The sequence below is a fragment of the Podarcis pityusensis genome (genome assembly GCF_964106645.2).
Source record: "Podarcis pityusensis genome assembly, chromosome: 13".
NCBI lineage: Eukaryota > Metazoa > Chordata > Lepidosauria > Squamata > Lacertidae > Podarcis > Podarcis pityusensis.
In genome coordinates this window covers 38,759,615-38,781,057 of record NC_138038.1, presented here as the reverse complement: position 1 = coordinate 38,781,057, position 21,443 = coordinate 38,759,615, and the positions used below count along the sequence as shown (strand labels likewise).

The 21,443-nt window shown below is 49.1% G+C and overlaps 1 protein-coding gene across 1 annotated transcript; it reads right to left on the bottom strand.

The window, feature by feature from the left end:
- Window positions 1-275: 275 nt before the first annotated feature.
- Window positions 276-18,582, bottom strand: LOC308461195 (serine/threonine-protein kinase NLK2-like). Its single transcript, XM_080977922.1, has 11 exons — window positions 16,321-18,582; window positions 13,959-14,088; window positions 12,531-12,586; window positions 11,469-11,575; window positions 10,394-10,479; window positions 8,722-8,931; window positions 7,621-7,722; window positions 7,406-7,492; window positions 6,268-6,466; window positions 2,443-2,536; window positions 276-1,999 (listed from the first exon to the last, which is right to left on the bottom strand). The coding sequence occupies exons 1-11, from the start codon at window positions 16,560-16,562 to the stop codon at window positions 1,951-1,953; spliced, it is 1,362 nt and encodes a 453-aa protein (XP_080834048.1). The 5' UTR covers window positions 16,563-18,582; the 3' UTR covers window positions 276-1,950.
- Window positions 18,583-21,443: the final 2,861 nt, after the last annotated feature.

The following is a 21,443-nucleotide window of genomic DNA, read 5'->3' as shown; positions in this document are numbered from 1 at the left end:
AGGATGTGGTCGAGGCGTCCTGATCGCATCATTTCCTGAGCACGCCCTGCGAGGCCGGGAGCCCACAGATGGGCACTTCCTGCTTCCAATCTCACTGGGGCAGGTGCACACCCCCAAACCGCCCCTCAAAAGCAAGCTGCCGCCCCAGCAGAACTGGAAGAGGGATCCAGATGTGCAACAGAGTTGCCAGGAAAAGTGCATTTACATTCAAAGGGTCGAATAATAATAATAGTAATAATAATAATAGGAAGAGAAATTTAAAAAAATCACAGGAGAAAAATACACAGCATAAATTTAATTCAGCTACCATGGAGCACAATTAAATTAGGAGGGGGAAAAAATTATTACAGCCAAGACAGTTCAAGTTTCCAGGTTGTTGGTTGTGTTTTTTGTTTTTTTCATTTTCTTTTTCAGGGACAAAGGAAAAATGCACACACGCACACACGCATTCTGGATTTGAGTCTCTAAAAACCGACGGGGTCATAAATTAATAAATGAAACTGAAAAAATTAAGAATAAAAAAAACATCCAACAGCCGCCCTCCCCCGCAAAAAAAAGCCAGGAAAACAACATACAAATTAATTAACAACAGAAGTATGAAAGTTCAACACCCCCACCCCCGGCTAAAAATAACAAACACACAAACCAAACACACACTAGGAGAAAAGAGGTAGATTTTCGAACGGGTGTGGAAATAAGGAAGGAATAAGTGTCCTTGAGGAGTGCTAAGAAGTGGGGTGCTTTTCTGGCTGCAGAGTGGGGTGCTGGGAGAAGGAAACTTCCAGAGATTCTGCTGACAGGATGAAGGCCTAACTAAACTATACAGTAAACCCCAGCAGTGATTTTTTTTAAACCCCAGCAGTGATTTTTCTTTTAAAAGGACACGTTGGGAGATGCCAAAATGGAGCCAAGTGGTACCTCAGGTGTTTTTCTTTCTGGGGTTGGTGGTGGGACAACTGGAGCAAGCAGACAAGGAAAAGGTTGGGCCCTCTCTGCCACACACACTTCAAATCCCTGCCCCATGCTTTCATTGTAACTTTACTTACTTAAAAACCTATTGGTGTTCCATCACAGATCATGTTTACTTAGGCCCAGAGTCCCCTTTTCTGATTGTAAGAAGTGGCAGAATATTCAGTGTGAACAGTTAAGAGAACAATATGGTTGATAAAGGCTGTATGGATACCAGCTAGGAAATTGGGTTTCTCCCCCCCCCACACACACACCTGTGGTTCTTTTGGGACAGAGCATTTAGGGGAATAAAACATGCCGCTTATTTACGGGACGGTGCCTTGCAGAGAGGAGTGAAGACGCAGCCAGTAAGATGATCCTTCACTGATCCTAAAGAGGATTTTTTTTTGAAGGAGTGGGAGAACAGCAGGGTTTGGTGCAGAATGGGCGGAACATACTGAGAAAAGCAAACACCCCTTCGCTCCAATAGCTGCAAACCCTCTAGGGGTAGCAATACAAAACCCTAATAATACAGGAACAGAGAGGGAAGGGTAACTCAGCCAGGAGATGGGCAAATACAGGCGTGTCAGGGAACAGTGCAGATTTGGGGGTGAGTTTGCGGACAAGGAGAGTTGCACAAGGAGAATACCTACAACCTAAAGGGTTTTCCAGTGCAGAACAATAAAGGTGGAGGGAAAAAGACATCAATTGATGCAAAAAAACAATCCCTTCCCAACCCTCCCACCCAGCCCAAATAATATTAATATTCATAATAAAAAAAAAGACACAGACGTTTTCCCCCCACCCCAAATGTTTGTCCATGAGTCAAAATATTCAAGAGTGCAGGATTAAGAAGAGTGGTTGTTTATTCTTCTTCTTCTTCGTTCTCTCTCTCCATCACCCGATGAAAAGCCTCTCTCATTCTGCCCTTCTCCTCCTTTGCTTTCCCTTTTTCTACTTCTCCTTTCTTCTCTTTCTCCCCACCCTGTCCACTGGGCGCCTTCATCTCTCCTCCTTTTTGGACACTTTGGAGGAATGCCACGCCGTGGAGCTGCCGAGTGGAAACAAGAAGAGTTTAAAGACCCTCATTTCTAGGCCAGAAACCCACTCCTAAGGTATACCTGAAGGAGCGTCTCCCCCCCATTGTTCTGCCCGGACACTGAGGTCCAGCGCCGAGGGCCTTCTGGCAGTTCCCTCGCTGCAAGAAGCCAAGTTACAGGGAACCAGGCAGAGGGCCTTCTTGGTGGTGGCACCCGCCCTGTGGAACGCCCTCCCACCAGATGTCAAAGAGAACAACAACTACCAGACTTTTAGAAGACATCTGAAGGCAGCCCTGTTTAGGGAAGCTTTTAATGTTTAATAGATTATTGTATTTTAATATTCTGTTGAAAGCCGCCCAGAGTGGCCGGGTAAACCCAGCCAGATGGGCAGGGTATAAGTAATAAATTATTATATCATTATTATTAAGGTGTGGGGGCAGCACCGCACACTCACCGGATGAAGGTTTTGAAGGCAGCCGACTGGGGGTTGATACAGAGCGGGACGCGTTTCCCTCGCTGCTGGTCCAAGATAAACCTATGCACCAGCTCTGGAAAGGGAGAAAGGGGTCCCTGTCATTCCACTCTTCCCATTTATTCGCCTCTCTTTTCCATTCCCAGTTCACCCGCAGCCTCACCATTGCTCTCCCATCCCAGCTCTATTCTTCCCCATAGTTCAAGCAGCTCTTCATATCTGTAATTTTGCCTTAAAACTTGTTCCTTCCCACCCAGGGCTCCTTTCTTCCCCGCCCCAAGGCCTGCCAGACAATGGACACAAAACTTACTGCCGTGGTTAGCATATGGGGGTGGCTATTGACGACTGCTTGCAATCCTCCATTAGTCCAAAATAACAGATCGTTTAGGCTGCTCGCTGGGGCCAATCTAAGCCACGGATAGGCAAACTAAGGCCTGGGGGTCGGATCCAGCCCAATCGCCTTCTCAATCCGGCCCACGGACGGTCTGGGAATCAGCATGTTTTTACATGAGTAGAATGTGCCCTTTTATTTAAAATGCATCTCGGGGTTATTTGTGGGGCATAGGAATTCGTTCACCCCCCCCCAATATAGTCCAGCCCCCACAAGGTCTGAGGGACAGTGGGCTGCCCCCCTGCTGAAACGTTTGCTGACCCCTGATCTAAAAAAAGCCATTTTGCCAGCTCTCCACTTAGCCTTGCAGGCCGCAGGCCTCTTTCCGAGCTCAGTTCAGTGTGCTGGTGTTTGGCCTTTTATTTAGTTGCTTTTATATCCCACCTGTCACGGCGCTGGCAGGCAAGAATGCCCCTGTGGTGCTCTGGTGTTTTGATTACCTTTTGCTGTTTCAACAACCTTGTTGCTGTGTGTTTTCCCCCACACAGACGCACATAGGAAACCACAGGTTGAGCAAGCCTGCAGGGCGGGTGACAGACATGGGTCAAAGTTGGCCAACGCAACCGTTGACTCACAGTGCAGCCCGTGCCTCTCCAGCCTGGAGCCCTCCAAAGGTTTGGGGCTGCAGCTCCCGTCGTTGAGCCTGGCACCATTGGCCAGCACGGCGGGGCACTGCCCAAGAACAGCAGGGGCTCAGGTAGGCCCCTCACAGCCCCGTTGCTCATCGCGGAGGCTGTTATAGCGGTGGGCAGGCAGGGTTAGCACGTCAGCATGGGAGTGAAGCTCAACTTCTGCCCGGGGGAGCCACCTGCCATCTTAATTTACCCAGAATGCAATGCTCCTCAGCCGATGCAGATTCCAACCCCGGCCAGTGAATGGAGAGAAAAGGGACTAAGGGAGCTGGGGGGAAAGCACCCCATTACACCCTATAGAAAAATGGCTGATCCAACTACAGTGGTACCTCAGGTTACAGACGCTTCAGGTTACAGACTCCGCTAACCCAGAAATAGTGCTTCAGGTTAAGAACTTTGCTTCAGGATGAGAACAGAAATCGTGCTCCAGTGGCGCGGCGGCAGCAGGAGGCCCCATTAGCTAGAATGGTGCTTCAGGTTAAGAACAGTTTCAGGTTAAGAACGGACCTCTGGAACGAATTAAGTACTTAACCCGAGGTACCACTGTATGTGGCTGGGGGGGGAGGTCAGGGCACGGTGCTGAGGACCTCCTGAAGTCTGGTGCTGGCCCTGCCCCTCATTTAAAACCACTGGAGATGCAGGCTAGGGCTGGTGGGAGATGGAGGGCGCCAGGGTAGGGAAGGCTGGCCTAATCCTGCCTGCTCCTAGATCCGGCAGACGCTCCTTCTCCTGACCTTCAGAGCCCTCCCCCCCCCCCCCGTGGCCTCCTTCCCCCTTTTCTCCCTCGTTTCAATCGTGGCTCCTCCACCTCCTTATCCCCCTTCCAGGGCCTGGGGGTCTCCTGCTCCCGCATTCCCCCTTACGAGTAATGTCGGAATCTGTCTTCTCCTTTGCTCCCTCTGGCTCAGCACTGCCCACACTGACTGGCAGCCGCTCTCCAGGGTTTCAGGCAAGGAGACTCTCCCAGCCCTGCCCTGGGAGATGCCCAGAGTTGAACCTGGCAACTTCTGTACACCGAACATGTGCTCTAACCACTGAGCGGCAACCCTTTGCTGCCCTGCCATGCTTAGAACGGCCTCCCGGGTCAGCGCCACGGTGCCCCTCCCTCCCTCCTCCTCCTCAAAAACGACATTTTCCACAACCCGTTTGGCGGCACATGACCCCGAGTTCCCAGACTCCTCCTGTGACTCAGCCAGTAACTCAGCCCAACAGAAACACACAAGCTTCCCCATTTCCTTCCACTTTCCCTGCTATTTATTTCAAGCCGTTAACATGCTGCCTTCCTTGTTTGTTTTAAAGCAACTTTTCATTTCTTCAAAAAAAAAGCATTGCAACAATTAAAAGACACATTGCGAGTTTCAGAATCTAACGTGGCGGTACGCTGCAAATGTATGGTTGCAAATTCTCCTGTTTTTAAACCGTTGCTGTGCTTTCTTTATAAATACAAAATATTTTAAAAGATACGTGTATGCTGCCTTTCTGAACAACAACAACAATAATAAAATGCTCCCAAGCAGCTTTTTCCACATAGGCGTATCAGTTGGGTGCTGTGACAGAGGGTGGGTCCCTGCCAGATTCTAGATTATCTCCTCCTTGAAGTCAGGACCTGCCCTGCTGATGGGCCTCAGTATATATAATTTAACAAACCGCCTTGTTCGTGTTTCCATGCAAGTAAGTCCCGCTGTCTCCAACTGGACACACCCCTAGCAAGCGAGCCTAACTGTGCAACCTTTCTGGATTATCCAGGAGTCCAAGTGGGGCGCAGGGGTGGGGTGGGGCAAACCTTTGGCCCTCCAGATTTTCGAGACCCACAACTGATGGTGGGAATCACGTTTCCTACCCTTGTCTCAGTTTCCAGGCAGTTTTCCTCTGCTCATCTTTTCCCCCTTCTGCTGCTGTTTCAAAACGTAATTATTACAACCTAATTGCATACGCTATCAGCATCGGTTGCCTTGGGGATCCTGGTGTGGCAAGCCAAGATAGAAATTAAAATAGCCAAAGAGGAAGGACCTTTTGTCTTTGTCCATGGAGTTTTCTTGGCAGGAGTGGCTTGCCGGTTCCTGCTCCAGATGGATCACGTTTGGTCAAAACTCTCCACTATGACCTGTACATCTTGTGTGCCCTGCACGGCATAGTTCATAGCTTCTCTGAGTTATTCAAGCCCCTTTGCCACGGAAAGGCAGTGATCCATGAAGGGGAAGGTCCTTCCTCCTTGGCTATTCGTATAGTTATAGGCTATTCATATAGGTCCGTATAGTTAAAGCTATGGTTTTCCCAGTAGTGATGTATGGGAGTGAGACCTGGACCATAAAGAAGGCTGATCGTTGAAGAATTGATGCTTTTGAATTATGGTGCTGGAGGAGACTCTTGAGAGTCCCATGGACTGCAAGAAGATCAAACCTGAAGGAAATCAGCCCTGAGTGCTCACTAGAAGGACAGATCCTGAAGCTGAGATGCCAATACTTTGGCCACCTCATGAGAAGAGAAGACTCCCTGGAAAAGACCCTGATGTTGGGAAAGATGGAGGGCACAAGGAGAAGGGGACGACAGAGGACAAGATGGTTGGACAGTGTTCTCGAAGCTACTAACGTGAGTTTGACCAAACTGCGGGAGGCAGTGGAAGACAGGAGTGCCTGGCGTGCTCTGGTCCATGGGGTCACGAAGAGTCGGACACGACTAAATGACTAAACAACAACAAGGAGGAAGGAATAAAGCCAAGGGTGGAACTGCCTGGGTGCTCAGAGTCCCTGGCGAGGAGGGAGCCTGGGGAAGAGGACACTCTACCTTTGACCTGCCAGACGGAGGTGAGGTTCTTCTCGTAGGATCCATCAAACTTCGGGTCGGCCCGGGGCTCAAAGTCACTGGTGTAGACGCGGCCCGAGGACACGGAAAAGCAGCAGGTGCACATGCAGGTGTGGTAGCGGAGCCGGCCCTCATCCAGGTAAGGGTGCGAGAGGGCATCCTTCGCAGAGATCCGTTTGGCCTGCAGGCAGGAGGAGGAGAGTCAAGACAAACATTGAATGTTTTTCACCGCTATTTGAACAGCGGAAGCTGAATATTCAAATGAGAATGAAGCACCTTGCACTTGGCATTTCACACCTGAAAAGCAAAGCTTGGCTCACCACAGTTCACTTTAAGCACTGCCTTTGGTCTGCAACAAAACATTTCTCTTCTAAAATTATACTGACTTCTGCATTAAGGCAGGGCTTCTGTTGAGGGCAGCTCTTTGGGCGATCTGCTCTCGAATGGAATTCAGGTGGTTTGGATTATCAAAATCAGATAATCTAGCACTTCAAGGAACCTGCAGTGGGTACCAAGAAACCAGTAGGTTCTCAGGCTCAAGCCTGGCTGGCTGGCTGAGAAAGCGAAGGCTGTGTTGTGACTGTGGAACGGAAGAACATACAGTCGCATCTTGGATCCCGGATGCCTTGCGAGTCAAACATTTTGGCTCCTGATCGTCGCAAACCCAGAAGTGAGTGTTCTGGTTTAGGGACTTTCTTTGGAACCCAAATGCCCAACGCGACTTCCGCAGCTTCTGATTGGCTGCAGGAGCTTCCTGCAGCCAATCAGAAGCCATGCCTTGGTTTCCGAACTTTTTGGAAGTTGAACGGACTTCCGGAATAGATTCCGTTCGACTTCCGAGGTACCACTGTACACACTTGGTGCTTGCAGGTGGTGGCAGTGAGGAAGCATCACCAGAACGGCTTCTTTCCCATGCAGTGGGCAGGGGAGAGAGCAGCAGCCTAACGTTTCATAGTTTATTTTTATTTCATTACTTTTACATCCCGCCATTCTTCCCAAGAGCTAAAAAATGCAGACATAGTTTCCCCCCCCTTCCTGTTTCACCCTCACAACATTCTTGTGAGGTAGGCCACCCCAAGAGGCCGTCACCGGGTCAAGACCTTCCCTGACACCAACTCACCGGGTCAAAGACCAGCATCCGACAGAGCAGATGGACGGCTTCGTGGGTGGCTTCTCCAGAGAGCATGTAAAGGACAGACAGCGATGGCTGGAAAAGACAGAGAGGGTTGAGACTGCGAAGAGGGGCACATGCCTGGCGCCATTCTCTTCCTCTTTCCCTCCCTCCCCGTCCTCACAGTTCCCCCCCTCCCAACAGACAGTCCCAGCTGTACTCACTGGCTTGTGGTTGCCACGCAGAATGTGGGCCCGAGCGCCCTCACAGGCTGAATGGAGGGCGGCCACAGGAGGAGTCCCCAGGAGGTCTGTGATCAGGTCCAGCTGCCAACCGCAGAACAGTGCAAAGGAACCACGAGGCCGGAAGGGAGAAAGAGGGAGCGGCGAGAGGGAGCAGGAGGACAGGAAAGAAAGAAATTTACTGCTCCTGCGTTATGATCAGCTACAGAGTCCCTCCGCCTTGAATGCCAACAGGTACAGTCCATTACGTTGCCAGCCAAAGACGGGGCCTTCTCGGTGGTGGCCCTGCCCTGCAGTTGCAGAACTTCCTCCTTATGGAACTATCAAAGGCACTTTCAAATACGCATCTTCAGAAGCAGCTGGAAATCCAGCCTGCCTTTCCGTTTTTAATCACACCAATTCCTGATTCTTACGATGCCAGATTTTTAATGTGTGTTTTTGTTTTCTAAACCCATTGAAAAGTATCTCAATCGGACCTCCTTTAGTTGCACGCCAGTCCCAGGTTTCATCTCCAGGCTGAGGTGGGAACACCCCTTGTCCGCAACCCTGGAGAGGTTGCTGCCAGACGGCAATACTGAGTGAGATGGACGAGTGGTGAGACCAATAGCAGCCTATGTGACAGGACTCTGGCTGATGCATCCATCCGGCCCCACCCTCATTGCCCTGCCTCACCCCAGTGCCTTCCAGGCACCTGGTGTCAACTTGGGAGTGATCAACATCCTTAGAAGCCTAATATGCAATGTCATTTTGATGTCACCCATCTTTAAGGAAAATGAGAATTTGTCTTTTTCGCATTGTAGGTGGATGGATGGATTGCTGTCTGGTGCCCACTGGTGGCCATTTTGTAGAATTACAAGCAACGGTGATATGGGACTCAGCTACACTGGCAAAGATTTTATAGGCTTTGTTTATGCATTCTAACACTGTGCCACCAGATGGAGCTGTGGAGTCCCGTTTTTGCCAACCCAATTTTCTCATACCAAGTTTACAACACATTTAACTGAAACACTTCTAGATCCAGCCAGGCTCTTTGCCACCAACAGCTTCCCGCCCTTTCCCCAATACTGGCTTCCTATACATTACCTGCTGAATTGGGCTCTGGGCCTGAAAGAGGATACGCCTGCCCAAAAGTTCAGCAAAGATGCAGCCCACTGACCAAATATCAATTGGGCGTCCATAGTGCCTGGTGCCCATCAGGATCTCAGGGGCCCGGTAATATTGAGTCACCACTTCTTGAGTCATGTGCTGGGACTCATCTGGCTCCTCTACCCGGGCCAAGCCAAAATCGCAGATCTGAAGGGATGACAAGAAGTGTGTCAAGCGCTAGAAGGAGGACAAAGATCAAAGACATCTGGCCCAAAGTCCTCTCCAACTTCAGTCTGGTGGAATGAACCGACTTCCTTCAAAGCCACAAGTGACCCTGATTCCATTAGAGGTGTTTGGAGCTCAAGCCTACCAGAAAGTCACGCCCTTTGACCTGGAAGGATTTTCTTATGGATCCCAGCTATGTATTGGTGGGCTGCGGTGATTCATTGAATAGTGAGAAACAAGAAAGCTTTTCTGAGCGTGACACTACGTTCCTTTCCTTCACTGTCGTTTCATGTATTCCACGTCAGTCCTGGCACTATACCGTATTTTTTGCTCTATAAGACGAACTTTTTCCCTCCTAAAAAGTAAGGGGAAATGTGTGTGCGTCTTATGGAGCGAATGCAGGCTGGGTGGCTATCCCAGAAGCCAGAACAGCGAGAGGGATCGCTGCGCAGCGCTCCCTCTTGCTGTTCTAGCTTCTGGCTTAGCCGCGCGAAGCCTCTACCGGGCACGGGGAGCCTTCATCCTGCTGCCCTGAGGAGGCTTCGCACGGCTACCACTGGCAGCCCCTCAGTCCCTTCCCCCACCTCCCGGAAAAGCCCCCAAGAGCTGTGCTCCCTTTAAAGAGCCACACGGAGCGTCTGTGCGGCGCTTGCAGGCTTTTCCCCAAGGAGAGAGAAGGGCAGCCCGTCGCATACAGGCTCTGCTCAGTGCTCCCTTTAAAGAATTATTTTTCTTGCATTCCCCGCTCTAAAAACTAGGTGCATCTTATGGTCAGGTGTGTCTTATGGAGCGAAAAATACGGTAAATGGTTTCTCTCCAAAATGAGAAGAAAAAGTCTCCTGCTTCACCTCCGTTATCAGGGAAAAGCTGCCCTCTGCCAAAATGAGGGTGGACATCTGCAACACTGCTTAATTTGAACGTTTATCCCTGCAGATTTATTCATTATTTACAAAGGCCAAAATTGCCTTTTAATCCTTACTTCCTTTGTCCCCGTGACAAGATGCAGGTCTGTTTTAGTTCCATTACAGACGTTTTCAGCGAGCAAGCAACAACCATGAGATATCCCGTTAAGTAGGGTTGCCATACGTCCGGAATTTCCAGGACACAGCCAGGATTTGGCTGTTGGGAACTGCGTCCAGGAGGAAATCCCTGAAATGTCTGGGAAAATCCGGACGCATGGCAACCCATATCGGAAGTTCTTGAATTTCTTGGAAAAAATAGCTCTGAAACCTGAAAAAATTTTTTGCTCAACTGGCTCAACAACTTGGGCCAAACAAACAAAACAAAAATAAAATTTGCCTTAAAAAGCTCAACAACTTTACTGTCCAGATTTTCACTTTCTGAAATATGGCAAACCTATGATTAGCAATCACAATATTAATTAGTGGGATCAGAGACAATTGCACCCTAAGGGCTCCCCCTAGAGGCTACAAGGCTGAATTACCTTGAGGACACAGTTGCTGTTGACCAGCAAATTCCCAGGTTTGATGTCCCGATGGAGAACACCGGCAGAGTGCAAATATTTCAGCCCTGGCGGAGAGAGAGAAAAGAATTTGCAATGTCACAAAACTTGCCTGCAACAAATGGGCTGACTGAAGCAAAAGGGGAAAGGGCTGAGATGTTTGTTTAGAATGGCTCCAATTAATTTTTTTAAAAAGATGTTTGTTTGTTTTTAAATGTGCAACTACTTATAAAAACTAGAGGGCTAGCACTATCTTAAAAGCACTTCTCTTACAAAGCAGGTAATGCCTTTTCTAAAATGACATCCTTGCGTGATGTAAAAACAAAGAAAAGTACGCTTCTGGCTTCAGAACTATCATTTTACCCATATGCCAGCATTATTGATAAATCAATTAACAACATACAATTAATGGACTAAAACCTGTGGTTAATCCGGTTTTCAGCTCTGCAAAGAACAAAAACCTCAGAGAAGGAAGGAAGGAAGTGATTGAAAGGTGGTAAAAAATACATGAAGCGTGATAGAACGAGGTTGAGAAAGAATTGAGAAAGCGCAGGTGAGGGACAGAAGAAAATAGCAATAAAGTCAAAAGGGAAGAGAAGCATGAAGGAGAGGAGAATAATTTAAGAGGGTGGAAGGAAGAGGTATTCGAGGGATGGAACTTCAGAAATGGGTTGGACATCAACCCTCCTACAATAAAAGGTTGTGGCATCTCCACATCGTACAGAGATCCTGTGGTGGGCACTTCTAGTGGCTTCTCATATCCCTGAGGTTCAGTTGGCCTTGACTACGCACCAAGCCTTTGATGTGGCAGGCGCTGCGCTGTGGAACTCCCTGCCACTAGAAGTTCAGCAGGAATCATCCCTGCCTATTTGCTATAGTAATGGTGTCATGAAAACAGAGTTATTCAGATGAGCTTTTGAAACATGATTCCCATCCCCTAACGAGCTTTTATTGTTGTTTTTCTAGAAGCTACTGTAATTTGGTGTGTTGCATACTGACTGCCTTGCGGCATATTGTTAATGAAAAGCTCACTTTAGAAATGTTTATAGATACTCACCCCTGAGGATCTGATACAGAAAGACCTTAATGTGGTCAGCGCTGAGAGGTTGTGGAGACACAATGACTTTGTGAAGGTCACTTTGCATCAACTCAGTGATGACGTAACTGGTGGACATCGTCAAGGAGGATGCGGGAGATGGGACCAGAGAACGACCAGGTATCTGAGCGCCCAGCCCCTTCCCATCGTAAGCAAAAAAGAAAAATTGGTTCTCCGCCATTTAGTTGAACCAACTGCTTCCAGCAAAATTAGGAGGCAGAAAGCACAGAACACACAAAGGCAAGGGCAAGGCAAAATTAAGGTAAGTCTAAAAAATAATAATTATACAGATGGACCACAGTGCAGATCAAAGACAGGTAAAAGGAAAGTAAAACACACTGCAAAATGAAAGAATGTCATCAAGACAATTGAAACGATGGAAAAGGCCAACATTGGCTGTAAAAGAGACACCAAGAATGAAAAGGGGGGGGGGGCGGGATTATTGAAAACAAAAGCGGAACTAATGGAGGTTACAATTGGGGAGGACAGACAAATAGTGTTAACAGCAGAAGGAAGTAAAATAAGAAGAAACAGGCAGGGGAGTGAATGAATCATATTCTTGAAAGCAAATAGGTTACAGGAAAAGAGAGACACTAAGGTGTGAAGGAAAACAAAGATGATACAAAGAAAGGGACTGAAATGGAGCTGAGAAGAAGCCTTGAAAGAATTGCATGGGGGGGGGCAGGATGGGACTGAGAAATGCTTGACAAACTGTAAATTAAGGAAGCTAAACACAGATAGGAAACAAAAAATAATTTGGTGGAAAAAAGCACGGCAAAAGAATTATAGAAAAAAAACCCAAATCAACACAATGCCTGAAAACTGTAAGAAAAGCAATTTAAAAATAAATAAATGAATGAACACATAAAAGGGGCAGATGGGAAGGAGACAACAAAAAGAAAATACCTATATTGGCCTCTCCGGCAAAGGATAGAGGTGGGGGGCAGAAATGATAAGCAAAGGAATGCTGGGAAGATAACTGAGCAACAGGCTGCACCGGCCTGCGTGTGGGACGAAGGATACATCTCCTCAAAACAGTCAATTTGTGGAGGCTGGAGAATGTCCAACGCTGAGAGGACCTGAGAGAACAAGAGAAAGAACATTCAACAGTTGTGTTTTTGTTTTCGTAATGTCCTGTCAGAGAAAGTTATGTGGGATGAGCTATCTCAATGCATTTCCATTACATCAGCAAACCAATGTAGCTGTTACGGTTCCTCAGCCCTCTTTTATCACTCAGTGGAAAGGTTATTTTGCTACTTCAGATACCCCCGTGAAAGACGGAGACACAGATGGGCTCCAGTCACAACAAAGTGGTCAGGTTTCTAAACGCTCTGTGACTGTGTCCTGGAACAGCTAGTCCAGGAACCAGCCAGGGAAGCAGTGGCCCTGGACTTACAGTCAAACCTCGGTTGTCAAACGTAATCCGTTCCGGAAGCCCATTCAGCTTCTGAAGTGTTTGACAACCAAGGCGCGGCTTCTGATTGGTTGCAAAAGCTTCCTGCACTCAAGTGGAAGCCACTTCAGACATTCGGCTTCTGAAAAAATGTTCGAAAACCGGAACATCTACTTCGGGTTTTCGGCGTTCAGGGGGCAGAAATGTTCCAAAACGGAGCAGTTTGGGAACCGAGGTTTTACTGTAATCGTAAGTGGCAGCCAGGACCTGGCAAAAGATGTAAGTTCTGTAGAACCAATTGGAGACAAGCGACCATTACGTTACGAAAAGCAACATTTATGGGAAGCGAGACAAGTGCCAAGGAAATCCCAAACTAGTCACATTTGACTTCAAAAGAGGAAACCTCCCCAAAATGAAAGGACTGGTACAAAGGCAGTTGAATACCAAGAGGGCCAAACCTCTCCAGAATGTGGGAGCCATGGTATTGTTTTTAATGTTTGGTGTTTTATTATTATTTTATATCTGTGGGAAGCCGCCCAGAGTGGCTGGGGCAAGCCAGTCAGATGGATGAGGTAGAAATAATAAAATTATGATGATGATGATGAAAGCTCAGCTTGACCGTGTACCACAAACCAGGGAAGGTACCGTCAAGGTCCTAAGAACATAAGACCAAGTCAATGACCCACCTCGGCCAGCATCCTGCTCTACCCACTGCCCATGCCATGCGTACTTTTATACTCTTCTATCACGTCGCTTCTTAAACGCCTTTTGTCTAAAGTCCCAATGCTGCAACCTTTTCTTCAGAAAAAGGGTGAGCGAGGGTGGGAACACGACAGACGTGTATAAAAGCCATGCATAGCGCAGAAAAAGTACAGAGTGATGCCACATCAGGGCTACTGGCAGAAATCTGGATGGCGGCTGGCACTGACTGGACCACTTGCTCCCCTACCCCTCAACAGATAGGCCCATGGAGAGATGCGCTGACCCAGCAGAGCAGCCCAGCAGAGGACACTTTGCCGAGCCCCACCAAGCTCCCCTCGCAGCCTCGGCACACTCACGTTGTCGTGCTTGAAGTAACAGAGCATTCTCAACTCCCTGAAGACCCGTTTGCAAGAGACCAAGTTCTGGAAAACGTTGGGCATCTTTTTGAGTGCAACTCGCGACCCGTCTCGGGGATCCGTCACCGACCTGCGGAAAGAAAAACAGAACGCCTTTGAAATGGCCGTTCACAGCTCCCCTGGTCCTCTGGCTCCGGACTGTGGAACCAGTGGTCCTCCAGATGCTGTCGGACTGCAATTCGCAGCAGACCCCAACGGTCAACAATGGTGGGAGTCGAACACCCAGAAGGCTCCAGTTTTCCTGATCCCTGCCCTAGCCCAGTATACCTGAAGGAGCGTCTCCACCCCCATCATTCTGCCCGGACGCTGAAGTCCAGCGCCGAGGGCCTTCTGGCAGTTCCCTCATTGCGAGAAGCAAAGCTACAGGGAACCAGGCAGAGGGCCTTCTCGGTAGTGGCGCCCGCCCTGTGGAATACCCTCCCATCAGATGTCAAAGAGATAAACAACTACCTGACATTCTGAAGACATCTTAAGGCAGCCCTGTTTAGGGAAGTTTTTAATGTGTGACATCTTAGTGTATTTTTGGTCTTTGTGGAAGCCGCCCAGAGTGGCTGGGGAAACCCAGCCAGATGGGTGGGGTACAAATAAATTATTATTATTATTATTATTATTATTATTATTATTATTATTATAGCCCCTTCCTTCCCTGCTTCAGACTTCAACCTCCTCAAAAAACAAAATAAAACCCAGTGTCAGGAGTGAGCCAGCAGTAAATCACACTGAGCAAGTTGGCGTTAATTCTTTACAGTGGTACCTCTGGTTGAGAATGGGATCCGTTCCAGAGTCCCATTCACAACCTGAAAGGAACACAACCCGCGTCTGCGCACGCGCGGGTCACGATTCGCCACTTCTGTGCATGCACGACATCATTTTGTGCACCTGCGCATGCGCGAGCGCAAAACACGGAAGTAACCCTTTCCAGTACTTCCAGGTCGCAACCTGAAAAGACGTAACCTGAAGCAAATGTAACAAGAGGTATGCCTGTATTAGCAAAACCAAAATATGCACAGGAGTATCAGGCCTACTGAGCACAGCAACTCACCTGCGACAGGTCTTGTACCCATGGAGCAGAAGCTGAGACTGAAGGTCTGTGCCTCCCCACAGCTGCCTAAGTCCCCTCCTCTCCAGGGTTTTCCCCAAGCAATCTGAGACTGCGCCTGCATGCAGCCAACCTCTCCTCTGCCCTTTTCATACCTCTTCTGTCCCCCCCCCCCAGTTTTTAAATGCTTTACTGTTTGAAGACTTTATAACAGAAATATGCAATAGATGTTATAGGCAAAATAAGAAATAAAAAACAAACAATTATTCATTCTCTAACGAAGACTTGCTTTGTACATCCAATTGTGATTAAATTTGACAAGACTTCCGATCTTCCCCTTGCGTTCCCGAATTAAGTTCCTTAAATACGCGCATAAACTTTACTTTCTCTGTGTTACTTGACTTACTATAAATTTTATTTTATAAAATTATCCTACTGACACACCGAAGCTCAATCAAGACTTGCCAACAGATTGATCTTTTGACAGTGTTCTTTTACATATACAGTGGTACCTCAGGTTAAGTACTTAATTCGTTCCGGAGGTCCTTACTTAACCTGAAACTGTTCTTAACCTGAAGCACCACTTTAGCTAATGGGGCCTCCCGCTGCTGCCGCTGCGCCGCCGGAGCACGATTTCTGTTCTCATCCTGAAGCAAAGTTCTTAACCTGAAGCACTATTTCTGGGCTAGCGGAGTCTGTAACCTGAAGCATGTGTAACCTGAAGCGTATGTAACCCGAGGTACCACTGTACTCTGTTTATCCCACTCTCTGATAAATTTTTCATACGTAACGTCTCTTAACCTTGCTGATAATCTCGCCAGTTCAGTGTACTCTCTTACTTTGTTTTGCCATTCTAATTAAAAAATAATAATAATAAATATATATATATATATTCATGCCTCTTCTGGTTCTGGGAGACCAGAGGGAAGGAAAGCTTGCTGCAGCAGGAGAGGGAGACCCTTCTGACGCTTCCCCAGCCTGACTCATCTCTGCCTCCGGGCCTCCCTCCTCTCCTGCTTCAGCTTCAGCTTCTGGACTGCTCTCTGCCACAGACTCTCCCAGCTCACTAAGCCCTGTTATTGCTTCAGCTTCCAGGGCCTCTTCCTCCCAGTCTTCTCCCTCTGACCACTCACGGTTGTCGTCCCACCACCACTCCGCTGGCTCTGAGCCTTCTTCCCTCGGCGGTTTCCCTGCCCGTTCCCCCACCATTCCTCCGCGTCCAACCAGCCCACGACGCCCAGCGACCCCAAACTCCTCACTCACCACACCACGCCAAAAGCTCCATAGCCGATGGGCCGATCGGGCTCCGGCTCCACCATGACCGCATTGCTGAGTGGCGTCTGCTGCTGCTGCGGCGAGGCTAGCTGCACCCCATTATTGCAATAATACTTCTGCCCCCCACCTAGCCCGGCTGCTAAAGGGGGTTGTATTAACCCAGTGAGTGCCCCAAAAACATTGCTACAGAGCTGGGCTTGCAGGGGGTGATTTGGGTCCTGAAAAGCCATTGGACAAATGGGGAGGGGGGTTAAAGAAATGATGGTTTTGAGAAAGGGGCTAGAGAGAGCCTGCTTTAGGAATCAGAAGCGGGATGAGCTCTTGGATCTGAAGATAGGATTTCAAGGCACCCTTGGGACAGTGGGGAAGCTCTGAGCTGGGGGGAAATTTTGCAGGTGCCTACTGAAAGGCTGGCTGAACGCAGGTATACAGGGCTGAAGAAACGTCTGCAATATTGGGTGCTCAAAAGTTTTGGGGTGTCCCAGAATCTGCAAAGGAGTGTTCTTGACAGTTGTATGGCCTTAGCAGCACCTGTTCGTGAAAGCTCTCACGACTTAGGACGAAAGGGGAGGTATTTAGGGATACCTTGAATGTGGAAGGATCTGGAAAAAGCGGGTTGCAGGTGGGTGTCTTGGGGTATGGGGCACTACGGAGGCAGTTTGGAGGGTCTCAGATCACTACTTTCAACTCTCGTTGAAAGCGGGGAGATTTAACACAATAAAACTCTAGTTGTCCAATTCACGTCCCGCTATCAGAGATGAAACGCTCCAGGGAATATCTCTAAGGAGGTTTTTGCCTCTGCGACTTTCAGACTGAATTAAATGAAAAGGAACAATCTGTCAAAACAGATTTTTGGAGCCCAGGTTCCAGAATGTTGGATAGGCTGAAAGAATTGTTGGCTTTTATATCAGGAACCTCTAGAGAGTAGGCAGGCACTCAAATGTTATCTCACTATATAACTGAGATTTAGGGAATCTGTTATTACTACTATTTCTGTTCTTTTACAAACAGATGCAAATGCTGGACCCTATAGAAATGTGGTGAAGAATCCCAGGCTCCTCCCTGCTAGAGGGATGGAAAATTTGGGGATCCCCGTAGGCATAAATGGACAGTATGACCTATAGCTATCGGAGAAAGAAATTTAAGCAAGGCGCCCGTCTGGAATCGGGGAATCGGGAGTAATTTCAGAAGTGCACTTCAAAATATAGGGGAAGGAGATCTATTGCCTTTCTAATAAGGTGGGGGGAAGGAAGAGGTTCAGGGTTGTACCACAGAAATCATGAGAGGTGGCTGAAGTAAACAGAAAATTCAAGAGCAGCAGAAATTCTGGACAGCGTCCAAAGAGATGTTTGTGTGATTCTCTACAATTATGACCAGCAAATGTGAATAAGACCCACAAGGGATCTCTTACCCAGAGGGGTGAAATCACTTTTGGGGGAAGCTTATTGAGAATTGGGGGGGGGGGGTCAGGAAAGTAAGATTCCTCTTTGAAAGGGGTTTCTGTTTTTAAATGTGTGTGCAGCAGACTCAAGATCTTCCTTTACGATTTGGAGAAGTTTGATAAAACCTAGGGGTGCCTGGAAAAACCCTCTCAAAGGTCAGCTGTTGACTGGGGCAGATGTTGATGCCTGGGGGTTGCTGATGGTAAATATTAAGGTGCTGGAGGGGGTGTTCTTTTTGGGGGTGGGGGGCTGGGTGTCTCCTAGTGGGAAAAGGTGTTCCTTGGAAATAGAATCAGATAATTTCCGGGGTGCTCAGAGAGGATGAATGAGGGGGGGCGAGGGGGGGAAAGAAGAGCTTTAAAGGAGACCCCCCTCCCGACGCGGAAGCCCCTCCAGCGGTGGTTGCGGGGGGGAAGGTGGGGCGCCCATCGCGGCGGAATGGGGTCCACCCCCCACCCGCCCCCCCGGGTGGGCTTCGCAGAGCCTCAGCAAGGCATGGGGAGGTGGGGGTGGGTGGGCGCTGCTGGCGCTGCTGCTGCTGCGGCCGGAGACAAAAGGGGCTCCCCGGGGAAAGGAGAGGAGAAGGAGAGAGAGAGAGACCCCCCTGCAACCTGCCCCCCCCCCCGCCCCCCAGCCAAGAAGGGCAAACCCGAGCGAGGCGGCAGCGGCGTCTGGGCGGGCGGCGGCGGCGGCGGCGGGGTCTTTGTTAGAGGCGCTGCGGGTCCATCTTTGCAGGCAGGAGGGAGGGAAGGAGGGAGCAAGGAAGGAAGGAGGCAGCAGCCTGGCAGGAAGGAAGGAAGGGGAAGGCAGGCGGCGGGACGCGGAGAAGCCCGAGAGGAGGAGCAGCGGCAGCAGCAGCAGCAGGGAGAGGGGAGCCGGGCAGACCCCATCTACCGGCCGCGGGGAGAGAGGCAGCCTGGCCGCCCAGGGAGGGAAGGAGGGAGGGAGGCAGGCGGGGAATGGAGGAGAGGAAGGGAAAAGGCAACAGGGGGAGCAAGTGAGACGGGGAAGGCGAGATGGAGGCCGCCTGGATTTGGAGATCAGGTCCTAGGAGGAGAAGGCGCCAATGGCCTTTTTCCACTGACTTGTAGATTTATTTAGGATCATTCTTCTAGTCCAACTCCCTGCAATGCAGCTGGCCCGCCCGGGGACCGAACCTGCAACCTTGGCCGTATCAGCCCCGTGCTGTATATGGAACCAACTGGGCTCCCAAAATCTGTTTGGACAAATTGTACCTTTTCATTTAATTCGGTCTGAAATTCGCAGAGGGGAAAAAAACCTCCTTAGAGATATTGCCTGGAATGTTTCATAAAGGGACGTGAATTGAATAACTAGAGTTTTCATGTGTTAAATCGCCCCGCTTTCAACAAGAGTTGAAGGCTGGGATCTGAGACCCTCCAGACTGGATGATCCGGGTGGGATCATCTAGTACGGCCATCTGCAACGCAGGAACGTTTCACCTGAAGTGGGGCTTGAACCCATGATATTGGGTTATGCCTCAGGTGGCCCTGATACCTGGGAAGAGGCATGGCGGGAGGAGTAAGGCCTAGGACAGGTGGGGAGTGGAAAGGGACCGTATTGTATCCAAAAATAGGAGACTGCAAGGGGCACTGGGTTCCTTGATTTTGTACCCATTTTCTCTCTCACACACACACCCCAACTCTTCAGATAGCAGACACCCATATTGTTAATACGTATATTGTGTTTTTATTATTGTAATTTTGTGTTGCTAACTGCCCTGAGATCTATGGGTGTAGGGCAGTATACAGATTTAATAAACAACAATAATAAATACTAATGAAACACTGAATAGGTACGCCTTAAAGCCGGCGATGGGTGCATGCATCAAACCTGTGCTGAATTCAGCTAAAGCGTGTTGCATGTTTGTGGCAGGGAACCAGAATCGCACAAGCCACTTCCTCCTCCTTGCCAAAACATTGGCAAAGGTTGTGTTTGCCCCAAACTGGATCTCCTCCTTTCCTCCCACACACACTCACACAGATGGTCACACATTGCTGTGACGTGGGGACAGGGTGCGGTGGCCTCGGAAGGCCCTTGTCCTCCTAACGCCCTCTGGACATTCCCATGTTTTCTCAGAACAGCATATGCCTGGGATGGGCCAGGCCTGGCACCCAACCTCATCTTGGGCGAGGTCTGCCTGAGTTGCTACTTTCCAGATGTCTCTGGCAATATTCTCAAAGGGCATTATCAGGGCACGGCCCCAGAACGGAGCATGTCCCTCGTTCCTCATTGCTGTCAGGCACGCAGCTGCCTCTGCCTTCCTTCTCCACCATTTTGCTGCTTTGCGATGAAGCCACTAGGCCCATCTTAAACCCAGAGGCCGAGGAGCAGCCCTGTTAAGAGCTTTGAGGCTGAGCAAGGATGTGAACATGAGGAAAAAGAAAACAGCACAAAGCATTTTGGGTTTTCATTTTCTCCTTTGGTCAGTAGTAGGGTGGGCAGAAGGGGGTGTTCTGAAATGGCACGGATGCCAATCTTTTGACTATAGAAAAAAACATTCCCTTCAAGTAGAGAGAGCAAGCATGCCAAGGCTCTCACCCAACCTCTCTGTGCTAATTTTCTAAAAAAATAAAAAATAAATCCCATGTGCTTTTTAGCAATTTACCTCAGGCTTCCTCCCAGGAGCTCTCCACCCTCCCCTTCTAGGCTCACAACGATCCTGTCTTTCAACACACATCTCTTTAATCTTCCTCACAACAATAGTGTGAGGTGGTGACTGGCCCAAGTTCATTCGGCAAGTTTCGTGCCTGAGCAAGGATTTGAACTCGGGTCCCGGTCTCTCATTATAACCACTACACTAGGCTACACCACCCAACAGCAGGCGGACCCAGAGCCAGTGAAAGGCAGGGCCCAGGACCAATGGCAGGTGGAGCCAACTGGTTCTCGGGTTGTCCCCATCCCCATCTTTGCTGATGCCATGTCCCTAGTAGAGGAGTCATCCTCAGAGAATGATGTGCTGGTCCCTGAAGGGAACCATGGAGGAAGAGGCAGGGTCAGGCCTTGCAGCATCCCAGCTGTCACCTCCCACTGTGGGGTGCCCAGATTCACAGGCAGAAGCTGAGACAAAGCAGACTTTTCTCTCCCCATAGTACGTCTTTCCTTGCTGTGCTCTGTGGTTAGAAGGGATCTGGAAATAGTGGTGACTCTGCGTTTGCTGTTTTACAGGTTTATTCCGGGAGAGCCAAAATGTCGGGAGAGGGAGAATGAGAGAGTCATTCCTGTCAGGGTACAACCCAGAGAGTCTCGCCCAGACAAATCACTCCCCCCATGGGGTTCAGCTCCAAGTCTAGGCTAAATCCCTGGGCTGAGCCAGACTAGATCACTCTCAGGAGATTACCAATGGAGCATTCAGACTTCGAAATCAGGTGGAAATTCCACAATCACTGAAGTCATTCTGTTGTGGCACTTTCAGGTTTGAACCTTCCATAGCATTGTTGGAGAAACTTCTTTTAGTGTGTTTTTTGACTTCCCACATTTGATTGGGAACAGCCTCTCAATGAAACCATGAGCAGAATGCAAGGCTGTTTGCATATAATTTCTTGATACGTATGAAGAGGAAGATCTAACTTCCTGATAGTATGGATTGGTTTCATATATTGGGTTCTATTAAGACTGGGAAACAGATGGCAGCCAAGAACCAAGGTGCTG